The 22,404-nt window shown below is 44.3% G+C and overlaps 2 protein-coding genes across 2 annotated transcripts; both read left to right on the top strand.

Moving 5' to 3' along the window:
• The first annotated feature begins 1,067 nt into the window (after positions 1–1,067).
• Positions 1,068–8,845, top strand: LOC123057673 (patatin-like protein 2). Its single transcript, XM_044480597.1, has 7 exons — positions 1,068–1,322; positions 1,391–1,856; positions 7,044–7,188; positions 7,292–7,473; positions 7,577–7,754; positions 7,849–8,010; positions 8,217–8,845. Exons 1-7 carry the CDS (start codon positions 1,202–1,204, stop codon positions 8,760–8,762), a joined length of 1,800 nt encoding a protein of 599 aa, XP_044336532.1. The 5' UTR covers positions 1,068–1,201; the 3' UTR covers positions 8,763–8,845.
• Positions 8,846–9,538: 693 nt separating this feature from the next.
• On the top strand, positions 9,539–11,519 carry LOC123057672 (Bowman-Birk type trypsin inhibitor-like). Its single transcript, XM_044480596.1, has 3 exons — positions 9,539–9,590; positions 11,100–11,165; positions 11,266–11,519. Exons 1-3 carry the CDS (start codon positions 9,539–9,541, stop codon positions 11,517–11,519), a joined length of 372 nt encoding a protein of 123 aa, XP_044336531.1.
• The last annotated feature ends 10,885 nt before the right edge of the window (positions 11,520–22,404 follow it).

Below are 22,404 nucleotides of genomic sequence, written 5' to 3'. Positions count from 1 at the left end.
AGGCCACTCCCTACCTGTCAATGTTGAGATCAACGGCCACCATTATAACAAGGGATACTATCTAGCTAGTAGATGATATATATCCTCAGTGGCCAACTTTTGTGAAGACAATATCGAAACCCCAAGGTGAGAAGAGAAAGAGATTTGCCCAAATGCAAGAGAGTGTTAGAATGGAACGTGCTTTTGGTGTGCTTCAATCCCGGTGGGGTATCGTTCGAAACCCTGCACTGTCATGGGATGAAAGGAAGTTTTGAGAGGTGATAACTGTTTGTGTGATCATGCACAATATGATCGTCGAGGACGAGCGTGATGAGAGTATCTTTGACCAAGTATTTGACTATCAAGGTGAAAATATTGAGCCCCTGCACCAAGACCCGGCCACATTTGAACAGTTTGCCCAATTCCACCGTGAGATGCGTGATTGTCACACCCATTTGAATCTTCAAAATGACTTGGTTGAGCATGTGTGGGATCATATTGACAATCAATAGATGTATCGGTCCATTTTATGTTTAGTCAAGACAATTTCGATTTGGTTGTAAAACTATTTTATTAAAGACAATTTTAATTGGGTTCTAAAACTATTTTAATTTTCAGACAAATATTTGGGTTGGAAACTAGTTTTGATGAAAATTTGGGCATTTTTTACCCTGACGGACTGGATGGGGCAAAAGGATGCGTCCGCGCGTCGGGCACACGGCCACCGCATCCCAGGACACGCCAGGACACAATCCCAAGTCCCTATCCAAACGGATAGAATCTAGACAAAATGGACGTCTGTTTGGGATCGCGTGGTGGAGTTGGCCTTATCGGCTCGGCGAGCAGGACGAGGCAAGTGCGTGGCCTGGTTAAGTGTCGGCCAGCGACCGACCGTGCGTTGATCAGCTAGCTAGTAGTATAGTCAGCGCATATGCGTTCGAGTTTTTTTTTTTAAAGGCGCATAGGGGTTCGGTTTTGGCCGGTGGGTACGTACGTGCCAGATGCATACAACGCATGCGTCCCACGCGGCCAGGCCATGAATGCACGCAGTTTACAAATGCTCTGGCTCCAAACTCGATGTCCGCGATCGCCGGGCCACGCCACAAGATCGTCTCCACCGTCGCTTCGCCGTTGGTCCGGCGGGGCTACATATACTCCATCTAGTCGACGTGAACGCCACATCACTACCATCTTCAGCTTAACTAGCTACAGTTAACCAGCCATGACGAGACGCGCTGCAGCCATCCTGATGCTGATGCTCACGCTCCCGGCGGCGGCCCTCCTCGTCGCCGCCGACGACGTGCGCGTCGACACCATCCGCCTCCCCAGCGACGGCGGCGAAGGTGATGCCTCAACTTTTAAATTACTGGTAGTTCATCTATCTTACTGAGCACCTACGTCGTTCGTTCAGGTCTCGCAACGAGCAAAGGAGGCGAGGAGCTGACCCTCGCACTCCCTGACAAAGTAGTGGCGGCGAGGGAGGAGAACGTCGGCGACGTCCTCGAAGACGAGGAGAGGCCGTGGGCGTGCTGCAACAGCACCGTGTGCACCAAGTCGATGCCGCCGACGTGCCGGTGCCTGGACGAGGTCGAGGAGTGCGCCGCCGCGTGCAAGCGCTGCGAGCCGTCCGGGTTCAACCCGGCCTTCCACGTCTGTAACGACCAGTACCACGGCGACCCAGGGCCGACGTGTGCCAAGGAGGAGAGGCCGTGGACGTGCTGCGACCGGACCGTCTGCACGAAGTCGTTCCCGCCGACGTGCCGCTGCCTCGACGAGGTGGAGGAGTGCGCCCCCGCATGCAAGCGCTGCGAGCCGTTCGGGATCAACCCCAACCGCCATGTCTGCAACGACCAGTACCACGGCGACCCGGGGCCCAGGTGCGGCAAGGACGACGATGTCCCAGCCGGCTCGCCATCCCTCGCTGCCGCCGCACCGATGCAGTTACTGCTGGTTTCTCTCATCTTGTTATTTATCCAGAGTCGTTAGATGCCTGCGTGTACTTTCATGGTAGTACTGTGGACGACGCCATGCATCATGGTATGTGGGATGGCGCACGTAACCGTGCCGCATGTAAGTGTAGAAATGGTAGGGTATGTCGACTCGAATAAGGAAAAAGAAGAGGAGGTGTGCCTTTTTGTTGTAGTCCTAATCGATGTTTCTCTTCTGAAAAATAGATAAAAGCAGCCTTTAAAACTCTGTGTGCATTTCTTTTCCCGCAAAAAGGAAAAGAATGTCTGTTTCGCTTCGCAAAAAAATGTTGTATTTGTGACAAATAGATAAACAGAAATGATAAAACCTGAACGTTCAGATTTTGAGCATGGCAACCCGAATATTTTTCATGGCAACTTTAGTTCACACAAGATTGGCAAACATGGCAATTTTCTGACAAAAAAATAAACTAGGACAAAGTTGTCATGTTTTAACAACTAAAGTTGCCACCCAGCGTCAATTAAATTGCCATGAAAAAACGTTCGGATGAAATGCTTAAAATCTGAACGTTTGAGATTTATCAAGGTCCTACATAAAAGTAGTTGTAAAAAGTGTGTGGGTTTCCCAGCAAAAAAAAAGAGAGTCCATTGTGTTAAGCAACTCTAGTAGAGTTGGTTTGATCGTCGTACTAACCACTATTATAGTCATGTTTAACAAAAAGAAAGCACACTATCAGATTCGTTATGGTGTCTGGGGGCTGACTTTTGCAGCGAACTGCATATGACAGTTTCATGTAGAGATTTATATGTGATGCCTCCATGGTTGGGTGGTTCACATAAAAGGATATCCCATTCACAAATGGGTCCCATGATTATGGAGGAAGCAAATGCAAAGGCTCTGCTAACTAAAAATTAAAACAAAGACTCTGAGTTTGCATGTTGCATCTCAATCCCTCATAGTTTTTTTTTGAAATGCAAAGGCTCTGCTAACTAAAAACTAAAACAAAGACTTTGAGTTTGCACGTTGCATCTCAGTCCCTCATGGTTTTTTTGAAGTGCATAACATAACGGTTATGGAGGCTAATCTTTTGGTCTGCTAAAGTAGCTCTTAACTCTGCTATAGTTGCTCTTACATGTACATGGTGGATCCTTCGTGATATATATGTATCTATAGGTATATTTTGTGGATCTTAGGGCACTTCTCAAGGCCCTCTCCCTCCGGCTCGCATGTGGATGGAGGAGGGGGGGGGGGGGGGGGGGGATTCTGGTGCGGCATGGAAGAATCTCTTTACCCTTCGAAGTGTATCTTACATCAGAGGAGATGGGAAGACAAGGAGATTAAGAGCGATGTAGCATGGTGCAGAAGTTGTGGTTGTTCTAGCTGCTTGAGGTCATTATTGGCGGTGCTTGGTGATAGAAGGCGGATATGCCTCTCTCAGCATCTTGTTCTTCTTGCCAAAAGGCGGATACAAGTGTGCACCGCCTCCCATTTTCTTCCTCAAGCTCGATGGAGGCCAGTAAAAAGTCAGTGGTGATTAGTTCAACATATGCTTCATCCACCTCTGGGAAGTTCTGATGCCCGTTCTACATCCATTTTCTCATCCCAAGTGGTATGATCACCGGTGACGATAAGATGGATGTTGCGCTGAAGCTTCGTGGAAGGACAAGGGTGTAATCACAATCCATGCTTATCGTTAGGGTCCTTCCTATAAAATTCTTGGACCGAGTTATAATTTCTTCTTATTCTGGGGTCATTTGTGAGTTGTAGTTTGCATTAGTACCATTTTATTTTTAATGAATCTATGGGTCCTTCGGTACCATTCAGTTGGTCAAACAAAAGATTTAACATAGTAATAGATTCAAACGCAATTGATTCTCCAGTCAAATGTGGCTGCATAGGGACAAAGCCATGATTTAGCTCTGTTGGAATGGGGGAGGACTTAGATATATATGAGATGGCTAATAAGAATATATATGATCACATAAAAGACAAAACATCTAATATATTAAGTCATATTTATTATTTTTGTGTTTTCCTTAGTAGTTTTTATATTATTTTGTGCATCTCAAACATACATAGGTAGGAGGTTGAAACCTCCTTTTATAAAAATATGGGCTTCCATTCTGCATGGCATTTTTGTGTTCTCTATGTCGCCAAGATGTTTGATAATCTTTTTGTGTAGAGAGATTCTATTTGATGCTCTTTGCGAAGAAATGTCGGGGAAACACACATAGCTAGCAATTGGGTAGGTGTCCGGTTGGAGGGCTCTTATTCTCCAGACTTTATTTCATCTAATTGATTTCTTCCGGTGTCTTCTAGCCAGTTTTCCCTCAAAAACTGGCTGGTTGGTTTGCTATAGATAGTGAAAAATATTTTAAAAAATTCTATTTTTTAAAACAAATCTTCAGGAATTTATAAAAGATATTTTCTAATTTAAAAAGATGTTCATTAATTTGGAAAAAGTTCATAAAGTTATAAAAAATTATTCAGTTTAGAAAACAAATTATGCCTATTCAAGAAAATATAATAAATTTGAGAAAAGATTCTTGAAATTACAAAATCATTTTCCAAAGTAAAAATAAACCAATAAACAAAAAAATGAAAAAAAATCAGAAGAAAAATCGCAGAAAATCCATAGAAAAATAAAAAATAACATGGTCACTCCCAAAACCTGTCTTGAAACAACGTCCTATGATTTTGTGCCATATTGTCTTTTTTCACTGGCATTTGTTACATACTGTCGCTGTGCATTTGTCGTCAAGTTGAGGCAGTAAGTGTGAGATAGGGATTGCCCAGATTTTGGATGTAGCCGGTGATGCGGTGATGGTTCCTTCAAGGTGAAACAACAGTAGCGTATGTTGTGCATTACATGGGCCGGGCTCTTGTAGCTGGGGTGCGAAGAAGGTGTTTTCAAGAGATATCATTGTACTCCCTCCGTAAACTAATATAAGAGTGTTTAGAATACTAAAGTAGTGATCTAAACGCTCTTATATTAGCTTGCAGAGGGAGTAATTCTTAGTCATAGAAGTTACTTTGTATTTTCTTGTATTTTAGATTGGAATTAGTGTACCTCTAATTGTTATGAGTATGAATAAAATTGCAGGTGCTTCTCAAAAAAAAATATGGCATGCTGTGGAAAAAGTCGGTGGTCCAAACTCATAACCGTCAACTCCAACTTAGGAGAAGTATCAGGCAGAACATGTCTCTTTCTTGTGTCAGCTTGAACTTGTCTATAGGGTTTCTGTTTGAAACAGCTATAACGCGACCAAAATAGTACTGCTGTCACTTCTTATTTTTCTATTTTGTTTTCGATGACCAGCCGTGAAGTTTCTTTCACCTTGAAGGAACCACACTGGTATTTGGTCCACGTACGTTCTCTCACGAACCTATACTAATCCCTGGTGCTCAGAGAGGGAGCACCATCGCACGAGACTTCTCTAGATCTTCTTGGAAGAGAAACTCTTCTCGTGCTCCGCAGTCATGCATTTTATAGCCATATCAGCCAACACACCAGTAGTGTATCAGCAAAATAATGTCAAAATATCACTAATGGTTATTTCCATCACTCGCAAAAAATATATGGTTATTGCGATAAAAATCAGCAGACTAAACTCAAAACCATAGTTGCAAATCAAGAGAAGGTATCAGACAGAACATGTATGTGTTAGCTTGAACTAGTATACATATGAATTTTGTGATTGAAACAGAAAAGGATTGAATATATTATATAAGTTAATCAGAAGTACGAAGCACCATAAACATAATAGCAATTGCCTATATATGTGGTCAGCTGTATAAAAAAACCAACATATCAAAGCAAGCTGTCGAAGCACCGTTATCGCCCCTCCCTTACCAGAGTCAGCCTGATCTTACCTATAGCATCCGGGAAAGTCACCGCGTGCTCGTGCCCCTAAGTATTAGTTCATATCAGTTAGGCCAGAATACTCATTGCTCCAACTTAGCATATGTTGTCTTCTTTTCTGTTCTTTTCTCCGCTGGGTTTCTGTTTCTTTTATTTATTTATTTTTATTTTTATTTTTTTGGAGATGGTCACAATTCTTAGAAAGTTTCTAAAACTTTTAAAATGTTCACAATCTAAAAGATATATAATTTCACAAAAATATTCATAAAAGGTTTAAGTTTTTCATTTTTAAAATTTTGATTTCTCGGCAATTTGCCGTGTAGAGCTTCAAATAGGAATTTCTGCGTGTGCGTCAGCTTGAACTAGTCTATGTGATGTCAAAAAAAAAAAGCTTGAATAAGCATACCGAGTTTGTGCTGGAAACAGCTAGGTAGAAGACGACGGAAGCCCGTTCTCCTGTCACTTGTGATTTTGTTTCTGATGACAAGCCAGTAGTTTTTTTCACCTGCAAGTAATTAATAACCACGCTAACATCTGGTGTACTACGTGCTTTCTCTCACACAGGACACAGCGAAGCTACTAATTTGGCGCTCTCGACTGCAGGAGCCTTCCGCACATTTCCGTGCAGGAGAAACTTCTCATCGTAGGAACGTTTACCCATCCAACATTCCACAAGAGTAAACGAACCAGGTAAACAACAAAGAATGAGTACCTTGTGCTGGACATGGACGCAGAGCTTGCCACACGAAATCTAGTGGCACCACCCGATTGGATGAAGAGTTCTTGCCAGCCTGGTCCATCGAAACTAGAAAGAATTAAGAATCATTTTTCTCCTGTTATTATCGCGTGCGTGCACGGTGCGGCCATGACCGGCAGGCTACGGTCCACGGCGCCCGTCACCGCGTCTTTGGCTCCTTCAATTCAACCTGTGGACTCGTCGCACGTACGGTGCGGCCATGACCACCTGCATATGCACGATGCTTCCGGCGCTCCGGCAGGGAGCACGACTTTTCCTAATTCCATGGATATAAATATGGTGCACGGGCGTGCACCTCAACCACCAACAACGCCGTCGATCGTCACAAGCGAACCAGCGAGCCGATCGTACAACTTTCGTAAAGCGAGAGTTCAGGAATCTCTTCTCAGGTGGTCTTAGTTTGAGGTTGCCAAGGTCCAGCGTAGCCATGCCGCCGGCCATGCAAGCAGCGGAAGGGGCGGGGCAGAGGAGGAGCGGCCCCCGGATCCTGATGAACGCCGCGCAGCGTGCCCTCAGCCGCGGCGCGTCGTCGTCGCTGGGGAGCCCCAGGTCGCCGCCGCCCTCCTACGGGAGCATCGTCACCGTGCTGAGCATCGACGGTGGCGGCGTCCGCGGTATCATCCCCGGCACCATCCTCGCCTTCCTCGAGGAGAAGCTCCAGGTACGTTCCCAATTGAAGACACTTACATGCACGCACCTTTGGCTTTGTGCGATATAATTCACACTGCTAGTTCTAATGAGTTGCCATGAATATACGTATTTAGGAGCTTGACGGACCGGAGGCGAGGATCTCCGACTACTTCGACGTGATCGCCGGAACGAGCACGGGCGGTCTAGTGACGGCCATGCTCAGCGCGCCCGATGACGCAGGCCGCCCGCTCTTCGCCGCCAAGGACATTAACCAGTTCTACCTCGACCACTGCCCCAATATCTTCCCTCAAGCCAGGTTACACAAATCGCATGCACGCACAAATCTATCTCCAGGATGAGAGCCTATGCATGCGTGATCGACCACATCTTGATGTATGTATGTTCTATGGTGCGTGCAGCAAAGGCCCTTTTGGCTTGATGAGGAGCATGATGGGACCCAAGTACAACGGCGAGTACCTCCACACGGTCGTCAAGAAGCTCCTCGGTGAGACGCGGGTCGGGGACACGCTGAATAACGTCGTCATCCCAACCTTCGACATCAAACTTCTGCAGCCCACAATCTTCTCGACTTACAACGTATGTGATGTGTGAAGAACAGATTACTAATAAGCATGTTGCTTGCACGGTTGCACCACACCTGCTGATTTATATGTGAAACATGCATATGTAGGCCATGAAGGATAAATCAAAGAATGCTCTTCTATCCGACGTCTGCATCAGCACCTCGGCTGCGCCGACCTACCTCCCCGGCCACCACTTCCAGACAGAGCACGAGGACGGCAGGCCCCGGGACTTCAACCTCATCGACGGTGGCGTCGCCGCAAACAATCCGGTGAGTCCGTCGTGCTAGCACGGCACGCCACCTCAATTAGTGAGACTTGTTAACCTAATTAATTAGCTTATCATCTAATAGTATAACAGTTAATTAACTGTCATCCGGTTATGATGTTGATGTATGGAAACAGTTGACTATCATCCGGTAATGATGTTGATGTATCGAACATTCTCTGTTTGACAACTGACATGGATACATTACAGACCCTGCTGGCAATGACGGACGTCAGCAAGCAGATCCTGATGGGAAACCCAGACTTCTTCCCCATCAAGCCTGCGGACTATGGCAAGTTCATGATCCTTTCGCTGGGAACCGGTACCGCCAAGATCGAAGAGAAGTTCGACGCTGCTGAGTGCGGCAAGTGGGGCCTTCTTGGGTGGCTCTACAACAGGGGCGCCACACCCATCATCGATAGCTTCAGCCAGGCCAGTGCCGACCTTGTGGACATCCATGCCTCTGTGCTCTTTCAGGCGCTTCACTGCGAGAAGCGATACCTCCGGATCCAGGACGACGAGCTCAAGGGCGAGACGGCCTCCGTCGACGTGTCAACACCGGAGAACCTCAACCAGCTCGTCGACGTTGGCAAGGCGCTGCTCAAGAGGCAGGTGTGCAAAGTGAACGCCGAGACGGGGAAGAACGAGCCTGACCAAAATAGGGGCACAAACGAGGAGGAGTTGGTCAATTTCGCACGCATGTTGTCAGAGGAGCGCAAAGCCAGGCTTCGGAAGGAGGGCGATGTTGAACTCTAGAGACTTGGGGCATTCCTTAGTATTCGAATTTGATGAGACCGACAAGCACTACCGATATTATTTGTATAGATAGACATATTTGTGTACATATTAATTTGTTGATGGTCATTTATATCTGTTAATTCGTGTAGATATTCATTCGTTTGTCCAATATTCCTTGTATAAACTACTGCTTATATGGCATGGATGTTCCGATTTGTGAGTTTCTTTCATTGCCCATACATGTTGGGTAACTGTCACTTGGTTTTTCCTCAACCTTGATCAATGCATGACAATGGCGGCCGTTCCCACATTATCATCATCACCGTCATCTTCATCTCCGAACATGTACTCCTCGTCAACAAGCGCTTTGTCATCTTTTATTTTTGTGAACTTGTTGAACTTCTTCTTAAGTACAGTCCTCTCGGACTTGTCTTCATATCTCTCACAATCCACAACAAAGTTCGCGGGTTACTAACCTTGAGCAGGTCCGGCTTTGGAATGATCGATTAGCCACAAGTAAAAGGCATTTGACTCGTAGCGTACGTGACTGATCTTGCGCAGCTCATTTGATTTCGTACGTACAAAAATAATGGTCAGCGTGCTTCTCGCGCCTGGATGCATGTGCCGCTTCCATCACTGCACATATGTATCAAGTACGGTACGTGTCCAAATCTGGAATTAAATTAATGGCGACGCGCCACGCGTTCGGTATCCATGCATGGGTGTCACACGGCTACATATACGGGCTGAGAGCTACCCATCTTCAAACGCACAACCAAGCTTAGTAACCAGCAATGAAGATGAAGAAGAGATGCATTGTTCCTAGCACCCTGCTCCTGCTTTCACACGAGCCACCTTCCTCGTCGTCTCCGGCATGCAGGGGCGGAGCCAGGATTTTGGTATAGGATGGGCCAAGTCAAGTTCATAACTTTCTTTCTGGACCGTAAAAATACCATCATCATACTGTAGTATGCGCTACACGCTACAAAACATGGATAGAGCTGTATGAGTTTACACATCTACCTCTACAATTGTCAATAAGACGACAAAAATCAATAATTTCACGGTAGGAGAACTTACCTGCTAATTTTTTAACGGATATGATCATGCAATGCCGAAGTAAGTCTCCCGTTTGGTGCTTGCAAGTAGATTGATATTTAGAGTGTTTTGGGGCACTTCCTACCTGATATGGTCCCTTAGATATATAGAAATGTCGCTTGTCCAGTGCCAACTCCCATTTTGACATGTTTTTGCTTGTTCTGCAACATTTACCATGTCTGTCGTATCTTGATTGTGAGTGTCAATTAGACTGGGGTTTGTAATTTGCGCATCAGGCTCATTAAGAATTTTTGTAGGTTGAGAACTTGAAGCAATTTGCTTAAAAAATGAATCATTCTTAATGGCGTTTGGTGGCGCTTTTCTCTTTATAGCCGCCGAATTGCAATCTCGCAATTAGCTATATTCGACAAGTTGTACATAGGAAAATTTTGTATCAGAAAAAAGAATTCGTACAAGATAATTTGCATCAAGATCATGATAATTTGTACTACCTCCGGCTAGGTGAATAAGTCATTCGCGTAGTTTTAGGTCATCGATTTGAGAAATTAAATATGTGTTAGTATATCACTAGATTTCTACACGGATGTAGTTTCTAAATATATATTTTTTGTTGCATATAATACATATTTAGATAGTTAAATCGTCGACCTAGAACTACGCGAATGACTTATTCACCAAGACGGAGATAGTAGGACACATACAAGATAGGAATTCTTCATAAAATTATAGCATCACAAATCATACAACCGAAACAAATAAACGACTAGAATCTGATGTATAAGTTCAACAATGGTATGGGATGAGGATTGAGATTAGTAGATGCATGGTGTGTTCTGTGTTGTACTGATGTGTTAAACACTTAAACCTTGGACTCTTGGCTACTTTCCACTGGTTGGATCCGGAAGAATTGTCAAGCGAAGAAGCCGTCACCGTATGAATAGGATCGGGCCGATCAGCAGCAGCAGGGCATGGAACGGCGGCGACTAATTTATTTCGCGTACTATAATCCACGTATATAGGCTAATCACACGAGAACGCAACGCCCAGAGGCCAGGAGACCAGAGCGAATCGCCCATCCTGGCTGCTAGTGGGCTTCACGCCGTAGTGGGCTTCACATGGGCCTTTTCCCTTTTTCTAAAATTAGCTTCGAGAGATAGGGGGGGGGGGGGGGGGCAGTATGTATAAATCTGAGGAATAGGTGCATTCGTATAACCGATTAATGCTCGATCGTTAGGGAGGCCAGGCCCCTGCTCGCCCCCCCCCCCCCCCCCCCCCTTGTCTCCGCCACTGCCGGCATCCCATCCACGGTCACCGTCGCCGACGATATGGGCGCCGACATTCTCCTGCCGAGCCAAGGCAAAGGTGACCATGCCTGCTGACATTTCCTTTTTCCTTGTTCAGTTTGCTAGCTGGTGCAGGAAGCTTTGGCTCCTTAACCGAGGATTTGCAGGCCAGGCAGGAGTGGTGACCGTGGCAGCAGCGAAGAAGAAGGGGGGAGAGGAGGAAGAGAGGCCATGGAAATGCTGCGACATCGATCTGTGCTACAGGGCACTCCCGCGGGCGTGCCGCTGCCTTGACGAGGTCGAGCAGTGTGCTCCGACCTGCAAGAGCTGCGAACCGGCACCGTCCGATCCATCTCGCCGCGTCTGCAACGACCGGTACACCGGCGACATGGGGCCCACGTGCACGGAGGCTCTTGCCGCCGGCGGTAACTAGCACGAGCGTTGGTCACCTGGTCAATGCCGTCCAGCCTGAGCTTGAATCGCTATGTGCCTAGTCGTGGCGTATGTGCTGCGCTGCACACACGCCTAGTAGTGCAGGCAGGAGTGTGTGAGCAATAAAATAAAAACGGAGAACGTGACAATGTTCAAATGAAATGGTGGCTCTTTTGGTTTCATAGTATTTCGCCGCTCGGAAGCTATTTCTAAGTAACTATTAAAATGGGTTATGTTATTCTCTTGAAGTTGTATTTGGCTCTACGCTAAATTATATTAATCTACTATTCTACTTTATCTAACAAGATTATTACCACAAAACTAGACCAGATGGCATTGTTTGGAGCCGTGCAGGCGTTGACGGCTGGCCTGGTAAGAATAATGCGGATCGCTGCCATGAAGACGGGTCGACGGCTCGTTTCTAGTGGCGGCGGCTTCTGGAGCATGTGCAAACGGTGCACGCTTAAGGTGTGCAAGAGAGGATGTGAGCCCCCGGTACACCATGCAGGCGGCTCGGTGATGCCCTCAGATCTAGCTGGGGTGTTGTGATGGCATTCCCATCGTCGAGATTTTAGGTGCGACGTGATGATTTCAGGTTATTTGATGTATACTTTTGCAAGATGTTTGTTGAATAAATTAATAAAGATGGTTCTGCGCATCCTTTAAGGGCATCTTCAACGGCAACCCGCAAATTTCCTCCTGCATCCGTCTGCGGACAAGGGGGGCCAGTTCGCGGACATAGATGCTCGGCCAGTGATCTAAGAGGTCTTCATAGAAGACAAGGAAACGACTAAAATAGGCCTTTAACACGCTTGCAAGAACAACATGATGTAATACATACTAACACACTTTATTCTCAAGCGAAATCAAGGAAACAACTAAAATAGGCCCTTAACACGCTGGCAAGAACAACATGATGTAATACATACTAACACACTTTATTCTCAAGCCAAATCTATCTGCCCAGGGGTAGAGCCAGGATTTAAATATGAGGGGGAGGGCGAGCTTTAGAAACAAGGAGTGGGGGGAGAATACGATTGCACAAAGATAAAATGCCTCATATACTAAGTCTTACGAAATACTTGTGTTTTCCATTAGTTTTTTATATGGTTGCGTACATCGAAATAATACCTAGGCAGGAGATTTCAACCCCTCTTAGAAATGTGGGCTTCCCTTCCGCGTGGCCTTCTTGTGTTCTCGATCCAGCTATAATGTTTGGTAAGCTTTTGTGTAGAGACATTTTAGAGAGGTCCTATATGACACTCTCTACAACATAATGTCGTGGAAACGCACAAAGCTAGCAATTGGGTCAGCAGCCGAGTTCAAGGGCTCCGCTCCTCCCGAATTCCTTCACCTAATATTTTCTGCCGGTTTTTCCAGAAAAACAGCTGCTGGATTTTTTAAATAAATAAAAGTACGTATTTCTCTGATTTCCCTAAATATTCACCAACTTTATTAAACAACGGATTTCAAAATATATTCCCAAAATTTTGAAAATGCACATACATTTCCACAATATTCTCTAATTTTAAAAAATGGTGTACTTTTAAAATGTAATGAAATTTATTCTTGATTTCTCTAAAAATAAAATACCTTAAAAGGATAGCAGAAAACCGCTAGGAATGGAACATAAAAAAAAAACTGGAAACAAGATCGCTCCTGAAATCTGTCCGGAGACCAGGTCCTGTAATTTTATGGGTTATATTTTCGCCCTAAGTGTGTTCTCTTGACGATTTGAGGCAGTGAGCGTCAAATAGGGATTGTCCAGATTTTGTATGTACAGTATGCCAGCATTAGCGTATGTTGTGTAGTACATGGGCTGGGCGCTCTGTAGCAGGGGTGCCAAAGTCTAGGCGTCCTGCTCGGGTTAATAGGGCCTACGTGGAAAAGTCAGCAGTCCAAATTCAAAACTGTCAGTTTTGTTGTTGTTGAGGAATTCAAAACCGTCAGTTGCAAATCAGGAGAAGGCATCAGACAGAACCTATCTCTGTTTTGTGTGTCAGCTTGAACTAGTCTACGAAATTTCTGCTGGAAACAGCTAGAGCACGACCGAAACCAGCACTGCTATCACTTCTTGTTTTTGTTTTGTTTCTGATGATGATATGGACAGCACTGAAGTTTCACCTTGAAGGAACCACACTAGTATTTGGTCTACCTCTAATCTCTGGTGCTCGGCGAGCGAGCACGATTGGACTTCTTCATCATCAAGCCCCGGTGCTCTGTTGTGCTCGGTTGTAATATTATAGCATCATCAGGCAAACCCCGGTAGGGCATCACAAAAAAAGGAAGTCAAAACACAGCTATAGTTATTGCAATGAAAATCGGCAGTCCAAATTCAAAGCCATCCGCTGCAAATCAAATGAAGGTACCACAAAGAACCCGCTGTGTGGGTGAACTAGTCTACGTGAGGAGCTTGTGTTGGGAAGGAACAACTGATATTTTGTCTTGGTCTACCGACGTTGTCTAACAAAGCGAAGCTACTACTAATTTGACGCTCTACGAGGGAGCACGACTGCACGATCCTTGCGTACATCTTCGTGGAGGAGAAACTATTGTCGTGGGGGAAAAAAATCAGCATTCCAAATTCAAAACCATCGGTTGCAAATCAAGAGAAGGCATCAGCCAGCCAAAACCTGTGTGTGACTAGTCAGCTTGAACTAGTGTAGGAGTTTCTGCTGGAAACAGAAAATGACGAAAACTGGCCTGTAGTGAAGTTTCACCTTGAAGGGATCACACTAGCTCGGTGACGGAGCATTCAGGAGCCTTCCATGCATTTTCGTGGGGTAGAAACTACTAGACTGTGACACGCGCTTTGCCGTGTGGTTCTTATGGCGTGAGTTAAGTCTTGTCTATTTATTTTGTACGCGATGCATACATTGTAAAAGATAGAGCCATCAAATTTTGGTATATATTCTAATACTCAGATTTTTTTAAAGAAGTCAAAGTTTATGAACTTTGACCAAGTTTATAGAGAAAACAATTTATATCTATAATACCAAAGATCTAAAATATGCAAATACTTCTTATAATGAATCTAATGATATATGCTTGGCATTCTAGATGTAAATGTTTTTCTTAAAGAACTTGGTCAAAGTTTGTGTGGTTTACTTTTCAAAATATATATATGCACTACATTGTGAAATGAAGGGAGTATTCAATTCGGCTCTATGGAGCACTTGGTCATGTTTACCGAATATTTTTTGTAAATGACAAAATATATTAAAAAGTCAAACATGCACATATTCATGTCTAAAATGCCAAAGCATTTCAATCCGTGTAAGAAAAACAAGTTGGACGACAAATTTTTGACATTTCTCGACTACTTAGCTTTGTTTTTTCATTGGCGGAAGACTGTTGTTCCATCTCGTGAAAATTTTCATGCATGTTTTGGTCGCTAACATGTACATGAAAATAAAAATTAACACTTTCTAAAGTGGTTTGCTATTTGTTTTTAATTTACTATTCATTAACAAATGCTCCCTAGGGCGAACACGCCATGCCCATCTCCAGTTCATCTATAAAGTAGGTTGTCCTCAGGAACATGAGAATCACGGTAATGTTCTTATATACCGCATTTGTTTATTTTTACTCCACGTATTAAATTTCTCTAAAGTCAAACTTTATAAAGTCTGATCAAGTTTATATTTAGAAATATGTTCCGTGATAGATCTAATGATATTGGTTTTGTATTGTGCATGTTAATATTTTTTCTAGAAACTTGGTCAAACTTACAATGACTTTTAAGACATAATGTATACGCGGAGTAAAAGAAAAATAGGAGTATAATACACATATACTTTATAGTTGAGAGACACAATAACATAAGGACATACACACTGAAGCAGTGGACACACATTACCAAATGGGCCGAACAATGCTCTCCTCAGCCCGAGCCATGAGAGGCATGAAATTCAAGGGAGCTTAGTAGCTAGAGAGATTTGTCATGTCATGGTAGGAACGTTTACCCATCCAGTACATTCTATCTAATTATCTATAATAAAAGAGTAAACAACAAAACATGTGTCCGGTTCACTCTAGCCACACGAAATCTAGTGGCACCGCTCGATTGGATGAAGAGCTCATGCCAGCCTGGTCGATGGAAACTGAAAAGGAATTTAGAATCATTTTTCTCCAGTGTTATCGCCCGCGGACGTGCATATCTTCTGCGCGCGGCCATGACCGACCGGCAACGGTCCACGCACGGACCCGTCCCCGCGTCTTTGGCTACTTCAAATATTCCACCTGTGGACTCGCTCTGGGGAGCACGACTACTTTTCTTCCTAGTGACCGTCCAATACAACTCTCTGGTATATAAATATGGCTTGCGAGCGTGCACCATGAACCATCATCCTACTCCCTCCATTTCTAAATATAAATATTTTTAAAGATTTCATTATGAACTACATACGGAACAAAATGAGTGAATACACAATCTAAAATATGTCTATATACATCCGCATGTAGTTTATAGCAGAATATCTAAAATGAATTATATTTAGGAACGGATGGAGTACATCAGTCGATCCTCACAAAAACGAACCAGCCGAGCAATTGTAAACCCAGAAAGTTTCTCAGGTCTTAGCTTGAGGTTGCACGAGGTCCATCGTAACCATGCCATCCATGCAACAGGCGGAGGCCGGGGTGGAGCAAAGGAGAAACGGGCCTTGGATCAAGATGAATCCCACGGCTGAGCGGGTGCTCACCGGCGGTGTGCGTTCGATGTCCCTGGGGAGCCCCAGGTCTCCGCCGCTCTCCTACGGGAGCATCGTCACCGTGCTTAGCATCGAGGGGGGCGGCGTGCGTGGATCATCCCCGGCACCATCCTCACCTTCTTCAACCATCGTCGCCAGTAGCGGTGCTACGAGGTGAGTTTCTGCAACAACGACGTTGTTGCAAATGGCGGCAGCGAAGGCCTATGATTGCAAGGGGTTCTTTTTCTCTGCGAGATGCTTCTTGTTGCAAAGGAAGCAAGCGCAACACTAGTTTGTTGCAAGCGGGCAAAATGAAGTTTTTTTTCTGCAACTAAGGTCTTGTTTCTGAAACATAGGACTTGTTTCTGAAACATAGGACTCGTTAATGGCGTACAGATGCGAATCTTCCCGAAGATACCATTCCACCAAGGGAACGGTACTCTGATGTTCACGGCCCTGAGGAGCGCCTCGGCCTTCCGGTGCTCCTGCTCCTCGGCCCTGGAAACTATCTTGATGTTAGGAAACTCCTTCTCACTCACTTTTTCGAGAGAAACTCCTTCTCCAGAAAGTTTTCGAATTTAGCAACAAAAGTCTTGCCTTCGGATCTGTGATAGAAGGTGTATCCAATAGTTTCCTTTGGATATCCTATGAAGACACATTTCTCCGATTTGGGTTCGAGCTTATCAGGTTGAAGCTTTTTCACATAAGTATCGCAGCTCCAAACTTTCAGAAACAACAACTTTGGTTTCTTGCCAAACCACAGTTCATAGGGCGTCGTCTCAACGGATTTTGATGGTGCCCTATTTAACGTGAATGCGGTCGTCTCTAGAGTGTATCCCCGTAACGATAGCGGTAAATCAGTAAGAGACATCATAGATCACACCATATCTAATAAAATACGATTACGGCGTTCGGACACACCATTACGCTGTGGTGTTCCGGGTGGCGTGAGTTGCGAAACTATTCCACATTATTTCAAATGTACACCAAACTCGTAACTCAAATATTCTCCTCCACGATCAGATCGTAGGAATTTTATTTTCTTGTTACGATGATTTTCAACTTCACTCCGAAATTCTTTGAACTTTTCAAATGTTTCAGACTTGTGTTTCATTAAGTAGATATACCCATATCTGCTTAAGTCATCTGTGAAGGTGAGGAAATAACGATATCCGCCACGAGCCTCAATATTCATCGGACCACATACATCTGTATGTATTATTTCCAACAAATCTGTTGCTCTCTCCATAGTACCGGAGAACAGAGTTTTGTCATCTTACCCATAAGGCACGGTTCGCAAGTACCAAGTGATTCATAATCAAGTGGTTCCAAAAGCCCATCAGTATGGAGTTTCTTCATGCGCTTTATACCGATATGACCCAAACAGCAGTGCCACAAATAAGTTGCACTATCATTATCAACTCTGCATCTTTTGGCTTCAACACTATGAATATGTGTGTCACTACTATCGAGATTTAATAAGAATAGACCACTCCTTAAGGGTGCATGACCATAAAAGATATTACTCATGTAAATAGAACAACCATTATTCTCTGATTTAAATGAATAACCGTCTTGCATCAAATAAGATCCAGATATAATGTTCATGCTTAACGCTGGCACCAAATAACAATTATTTATGTCTAATATTAATCCCAAAGGTAGATGTAGAGATAGCGTGCCGACTGCGATCACATTGACTTTGGAACCATTTCTCACGCGCATCGTCACCTCGTCCTTAACCAATCTTCGCTTAATCCGTAGTCCCTGTTTCGAGTTGCAAATATTAGCAACAGAACCAGTATCAAATACTCAGGTGCTACTGCGAGCATTAGTAAGGTACACATCAATAACATGTATATCACATATACCTTTGTTCACCTTGCCATCCTTCTTATCCGCCAAATACTTGAGGCAGTTCCGCTTCTAGTGACCAGTCTGCTTGCAGTAGAAGCACTCAATTTCAGGCTTAGGTCCAGGTTTGGGTTTCTTCTCTTGAGCAGCAACTTGCTTGCTGTTTTTTTTTTGAAGTTCCCCTTCTTTTTTCCTTTGCCCTTTTTCTTGAAACTAGTGGTCTTGTTGACCATCAACACTTGATGCTCCTTCTTGATTTCTACGTCTGCGGCTTTCAGCATTTCGAAGAGCTTGGGATAGCCTTACTCATCCCTTGCATATTATAGTTCATCACGAAGCTCTTGTAGCTTGGTGGCAGTGATTGTAGAATTCTGTCAATGACGCAATCATCTGGAAGATTAACTCCCAATTGAATCAAGTGATTATTATATCCAAACATTTTGAGTATATGCTCACTGACAGAATTGTTCTCCTCCATCTTGCAGCTATAGAACTTATTGGAGACTTCATATCTCTCAATCCGGGCATTTGCTTGAAATATTAACTTCAACTCCTGGAACATCTCATATGCTCCATGATGTTCAAAACATCGTTGAAGTCCCGACTCTAAGCCGTAAAGAATGGCACACTGAACTATCGAGTAGTCATCAGCTTTGCTCTGCCAGACGTTCATAACATCTGGTGTTGCTCCAGCAGTAGGCCTGACACCCAGCGGTGCTTCCAGGACGTAATTCTTCTGTGCAGCAATGAGGATAATCCTCAAGTTACGGACCCAGTCCGTGTAATTGCTACCATCATCTTTCAACTTAGCTTTCTCAAGGAACGCATTAAAATTCAATGAAACAACAGCACGGGCCATCTATCTACAATCAAACATAAGTAAGCAAGATACTATCAGGTACTAAGTTCATGATAAATTTAGGTTCAATTAATCATATTACTTAAAGAACTCCCACTTAGATAGACATCCCTGTAATTCTCTAAGTGATTACGTGATCCAAATCAACTAAATCATGTCCGATCATCACGTGAGATGGAGTAATTTCATTGGTGAACATCATTATGTTGATCATATCTACTATATGATTCACGCTCGACCTTTCGGTCTCCGTGTTCCGAGGCCATATCTGTATATGCTTGGCTCGTCAAGTATAACCTGAGTATTCCGTGTGTGCAACTGTTTTGCACCCGTTTTATTTGAACGTACAGCCTATCACACCCGATCATCACGTGGTGTCTCAGCATGAAGAACTTTCGCAACGGTGCATACTCAGGGAGAACACTTCTTTATAATTAGTGAGAGATCATCTTATAATGCTACCGTCAATCAAAGCAAGATAAGATGCATAAAAGATAAACATCACATGCAATCAATATAAGTGATATGATATGGCAATCATCATCTGTGCTTGTGATCTCCATCTTCGAAGCACCGTCGTGATCACCATCGTCACCGGTGCGACACCTTGATCTCCATCGTAGCATCGTTGTCGTCTCGCCAATCTTATGCTTCCACGACTATCGCTACCGCTTAGTGATAAAGTAAAGCATTACAGCGCGATTGCATTGCATACAATAAAGCGACAACCATATGGCTCCTTCCACTTGCCGATAACTCGATTACAAAACATGATCATCTCATATAATAAAATTTAGCATTATGTCTTGACCATATCACATCACAACATGCCCTGCAAAAACAAGTTAGACGTCCTCTACTTTGTTGTTGCAAGTTTTACATGGCTGCGACGGGCTTAAGCAAGAACCAATCTTACCTACGCATCAAAACCACAACGATAGTTTGTCAAGTTGGTGCTGTTTTAACCTTCGCAAGGACCGGGCGTAGCCACACTCGGTTCAACTAAAGTTGGAGAAACTGTCATCCGCTAGCCACCTTTGTGCAAAGCACGTCGGGAGAACCGGTCTCGCGTAAGCGTACGCGAACCGGTCTCGCGTAAGCGTACGCGTAATATCGGTCCGGGCCGCTTCGTCCAACAATACCGCCGAACCAAAGTATGACATGCTGGTAAGCAGTATGACTTATATCGCCCACAACTCACTTGTGTTCTACTCGTGCATATAACATCAACATATAAAACCTAGGCTCGGATGCCACTGTTGGGGAACGTAGTAATTTCAAAAAAATTCCTACGCACATGAAAGATCATGGTGATGCATAGCAACGAGAGGGGAGAGTGTGATTTATGTACCCTTGTAGATCGACAACGGAAGCGTTAGCACAACGTGGTTGATGTAGTCGTACGTCTTCATGGCCCGACCGATCAAGTACCGAAACTACGGCACCTTCGAGTTCTAGCACACGTTCAGCTCGATGACGATCCCCGAACTCCGATCCAGCAAAGTGTCGGGGAAGAGTTCCGTCAGCACGACGGCGTGGTGACGATCTTGATGTACTACCGTCGTAGGGCTTCACCTAAGCACCGCTACAATATTATCGAGGACTATGGTGGAAGGGGGCACCGCACACGGCTAAGAATATGATCACGTGGATCAACTTGTGTCTCTAGGGGTGCTCCCTGCCTCCGTATATAAAGGATCAAAGGGGGGGTGTGGCCGGCCATGATAGGGCGCGCCAGGAGGAGTCCTACTCCCTTCGGGAGTAGGATTCCCCCCCTTTCCTAGTTGGAATAGGATTCGGGAGGGGGGAAAGAGGAGAGAGAGAAGGAAGGGGGGCGCCGCCCCCCTCTCCTTGTCCTATTCGGACTAGGGGGGGAGGGGCGCGCGGCCCAGCCCTGGCCACCTCTCCTCTCTTCCACTAAGGCCCACTAAGGCTCACGTACCTCCCGGGGGGTTCCGGTAACCTCCGATACTTCGGTAAAATCCCGATTTCACCCGGAACACTTCCGATATCCAAATATAGGCTTCCAATATATCAATCTTTATGTCTCGACCATTTCGAGACTCCTCGTCATGTCCGTGATCACATCTGGGACTCTGAACAAACTTCGGTACATCAAAATGCATAAACTCATAAAATAACTGTCATCGAAACCTTAAGCGTGCGGACCCTACGGGTTCGAGAACAATGTAGACATGACCGAGACACGTCTTCGGTCAATAACCAATAGCGGAACCTGGATGCTCATATTGGCTCCTACATATTCTACGAAGATCTTTTATCGGTTAGACCGCATAACAACATATGTTGTTCCCTTTGTCATCGGTATGTTACTTGCCCGAGATTCGATAGTTGGTATCTCAATACCTAGTTCAATATCGTTACCGGCAAGTCTCTTTACTCATTCTGTAATACATCATCTCACAACTAACTCATTAGTTGCAATGCTTGCAAGGCTTATGTGATGTGCATTACCGAGAGGGCCCAGAGATACCTCTCCGACAATCGGAGTGACAAATCCTAATATCGAAATACGCCAACCCAACATGTACCTTTGGAGACACCTGTAGAGCTCCTTTATAATCACCCAGTTACGTTGTGACGTTTGGTAGCACATAAAGTGTTCCTCCGGTAAACGGGAGTTGCATAATCTCATAGTCATAGGAACATGTATAAGTCATGAAGAAAGCAATAGCAACATACTAAACGATCGGGTGCTAAGCTAATGGAATGGGTCATGTCAATCAGATCATTCACCTAATGATGTGATCCTGTTAATCAAATAACAACTCTTTGTCCATGGTTAGGAAACATAACCATCTTTGATTAACGAGCTAGTCAAGTAGAGGCATACTAGTGACACTATGTTTGTCTATGTATTCACACATGTATTATGTTTCCGGTTAATACAATTCTAGCATGAATAATAAACATTTATCATGATATAAGGAAATAAATAATAACTTTATTATTGCCTCTAGGGCATATTTCCTTCAGCATCCGTTCGGGAGAGATGTCAGGAACCGACACGACAATTGCCGACGCAAACTGGCTGCGGTTGGTACAAGGGGAGATTCCCCCATAATTAACACAAGTTAATTGAGCTTTAACAGTCCCCCTAATCTACACTTGTCCATGTAATATCATCATCTTGAAAAAGTCTCCTCCAAAAACCCTGTGGGAAAAATGTGAGGAGTATACTGTTTGATATGTTGCTAAACTCCTTCAAACCCAGCGGGAAAAATAAGGAGAAAATGATGCAACATATAATGGTTATTGTCTCTTTTAAATCAATACGAGAAAACTCATAGAGTTTAGAGAACAATAAAGATGTCGTATATACTTTCCCAAAAAACCCGGTGGGGAAAACAGAGAGTATGACATATGATCTCATGTTGATATTACCTCATTAAAAACCTTTATGAGAATCTGTATAGTAAACTCATGAAGGGAAAAGGAGTATAATATGATGCATTGAATAG

The sequence above is a fragment of the Triticum aestivum genome, chromosome 3A (assembly GCF_018294505.1).
Source record: "Triticum aestivum cultivar Chinese Spring chromosome 3A, IWGSC CS RefSeq v2.1, whole genome shotgun sequence".
In the NCBI taxonomy this organism is placed as follows: Eukaryota; Viridiplantae; Streptophyta; class Magnoliopsida; order Poales; family Poaceae; genus Triticum; species Triticum aestivum.
The sequence above is the reverse complement of the archived record's forward strand: the minus strand, read 5'-3'. Positions and strand labels throughout refer to the sequence as shown.

What these genes read in the sequence shown, in the direction of transcription:
- LOC123057673 (XM_044480597.1), top strand. Translation starts at nt 1,202, where the DNA reads ATGACGAGACGCGCTGCAGCCATCCTGATGCTGATGCTCACGCTCCCG. An exon ending in CAATCTTCTCGACTTACAAC is followed by an intron (nt 7,755 to 7,848) that starts GTATGTGATGTG and finishes ATGCATATGTAG; the next exon opens with GCCATGAAGGATAAATCAAA. An exon ending in GCGTCGCCGCAAACAATCCG is followed by an intron (nt 8,011 to 8,216) that starts GTGAGTCCGTCG and finishes GATACATTACAG; the next exon opens with ACCCTGCTGGCAATGACGGA.
- LOC123057672 (XM_044480596.1), top strand. Translation starts at nt 9,539, where the DNA reads ATGAAGATGAAGAAGAGATGCATTGTTCCTAGCACCCTGCTCCTGCTT. An exon ending in CACCCTGCTCCTGCTTTCAC is followed by an intron (nt 9,591 to 11,099) that starts ACGAGCCACCTT and finishes CCACTGCCGGCA; the next exon opens with TCCCATCCACGGTCACCGTC. An exon ending in CCTGCCGAGCCAAGGCAAAG is followed by an intron (nt 11,166 to 11,265) that starts GTGACCATGCCT and finishes GCCAGGCAGGAG; the next exon opens with TGGTGACCGTGGCAGCAGCG.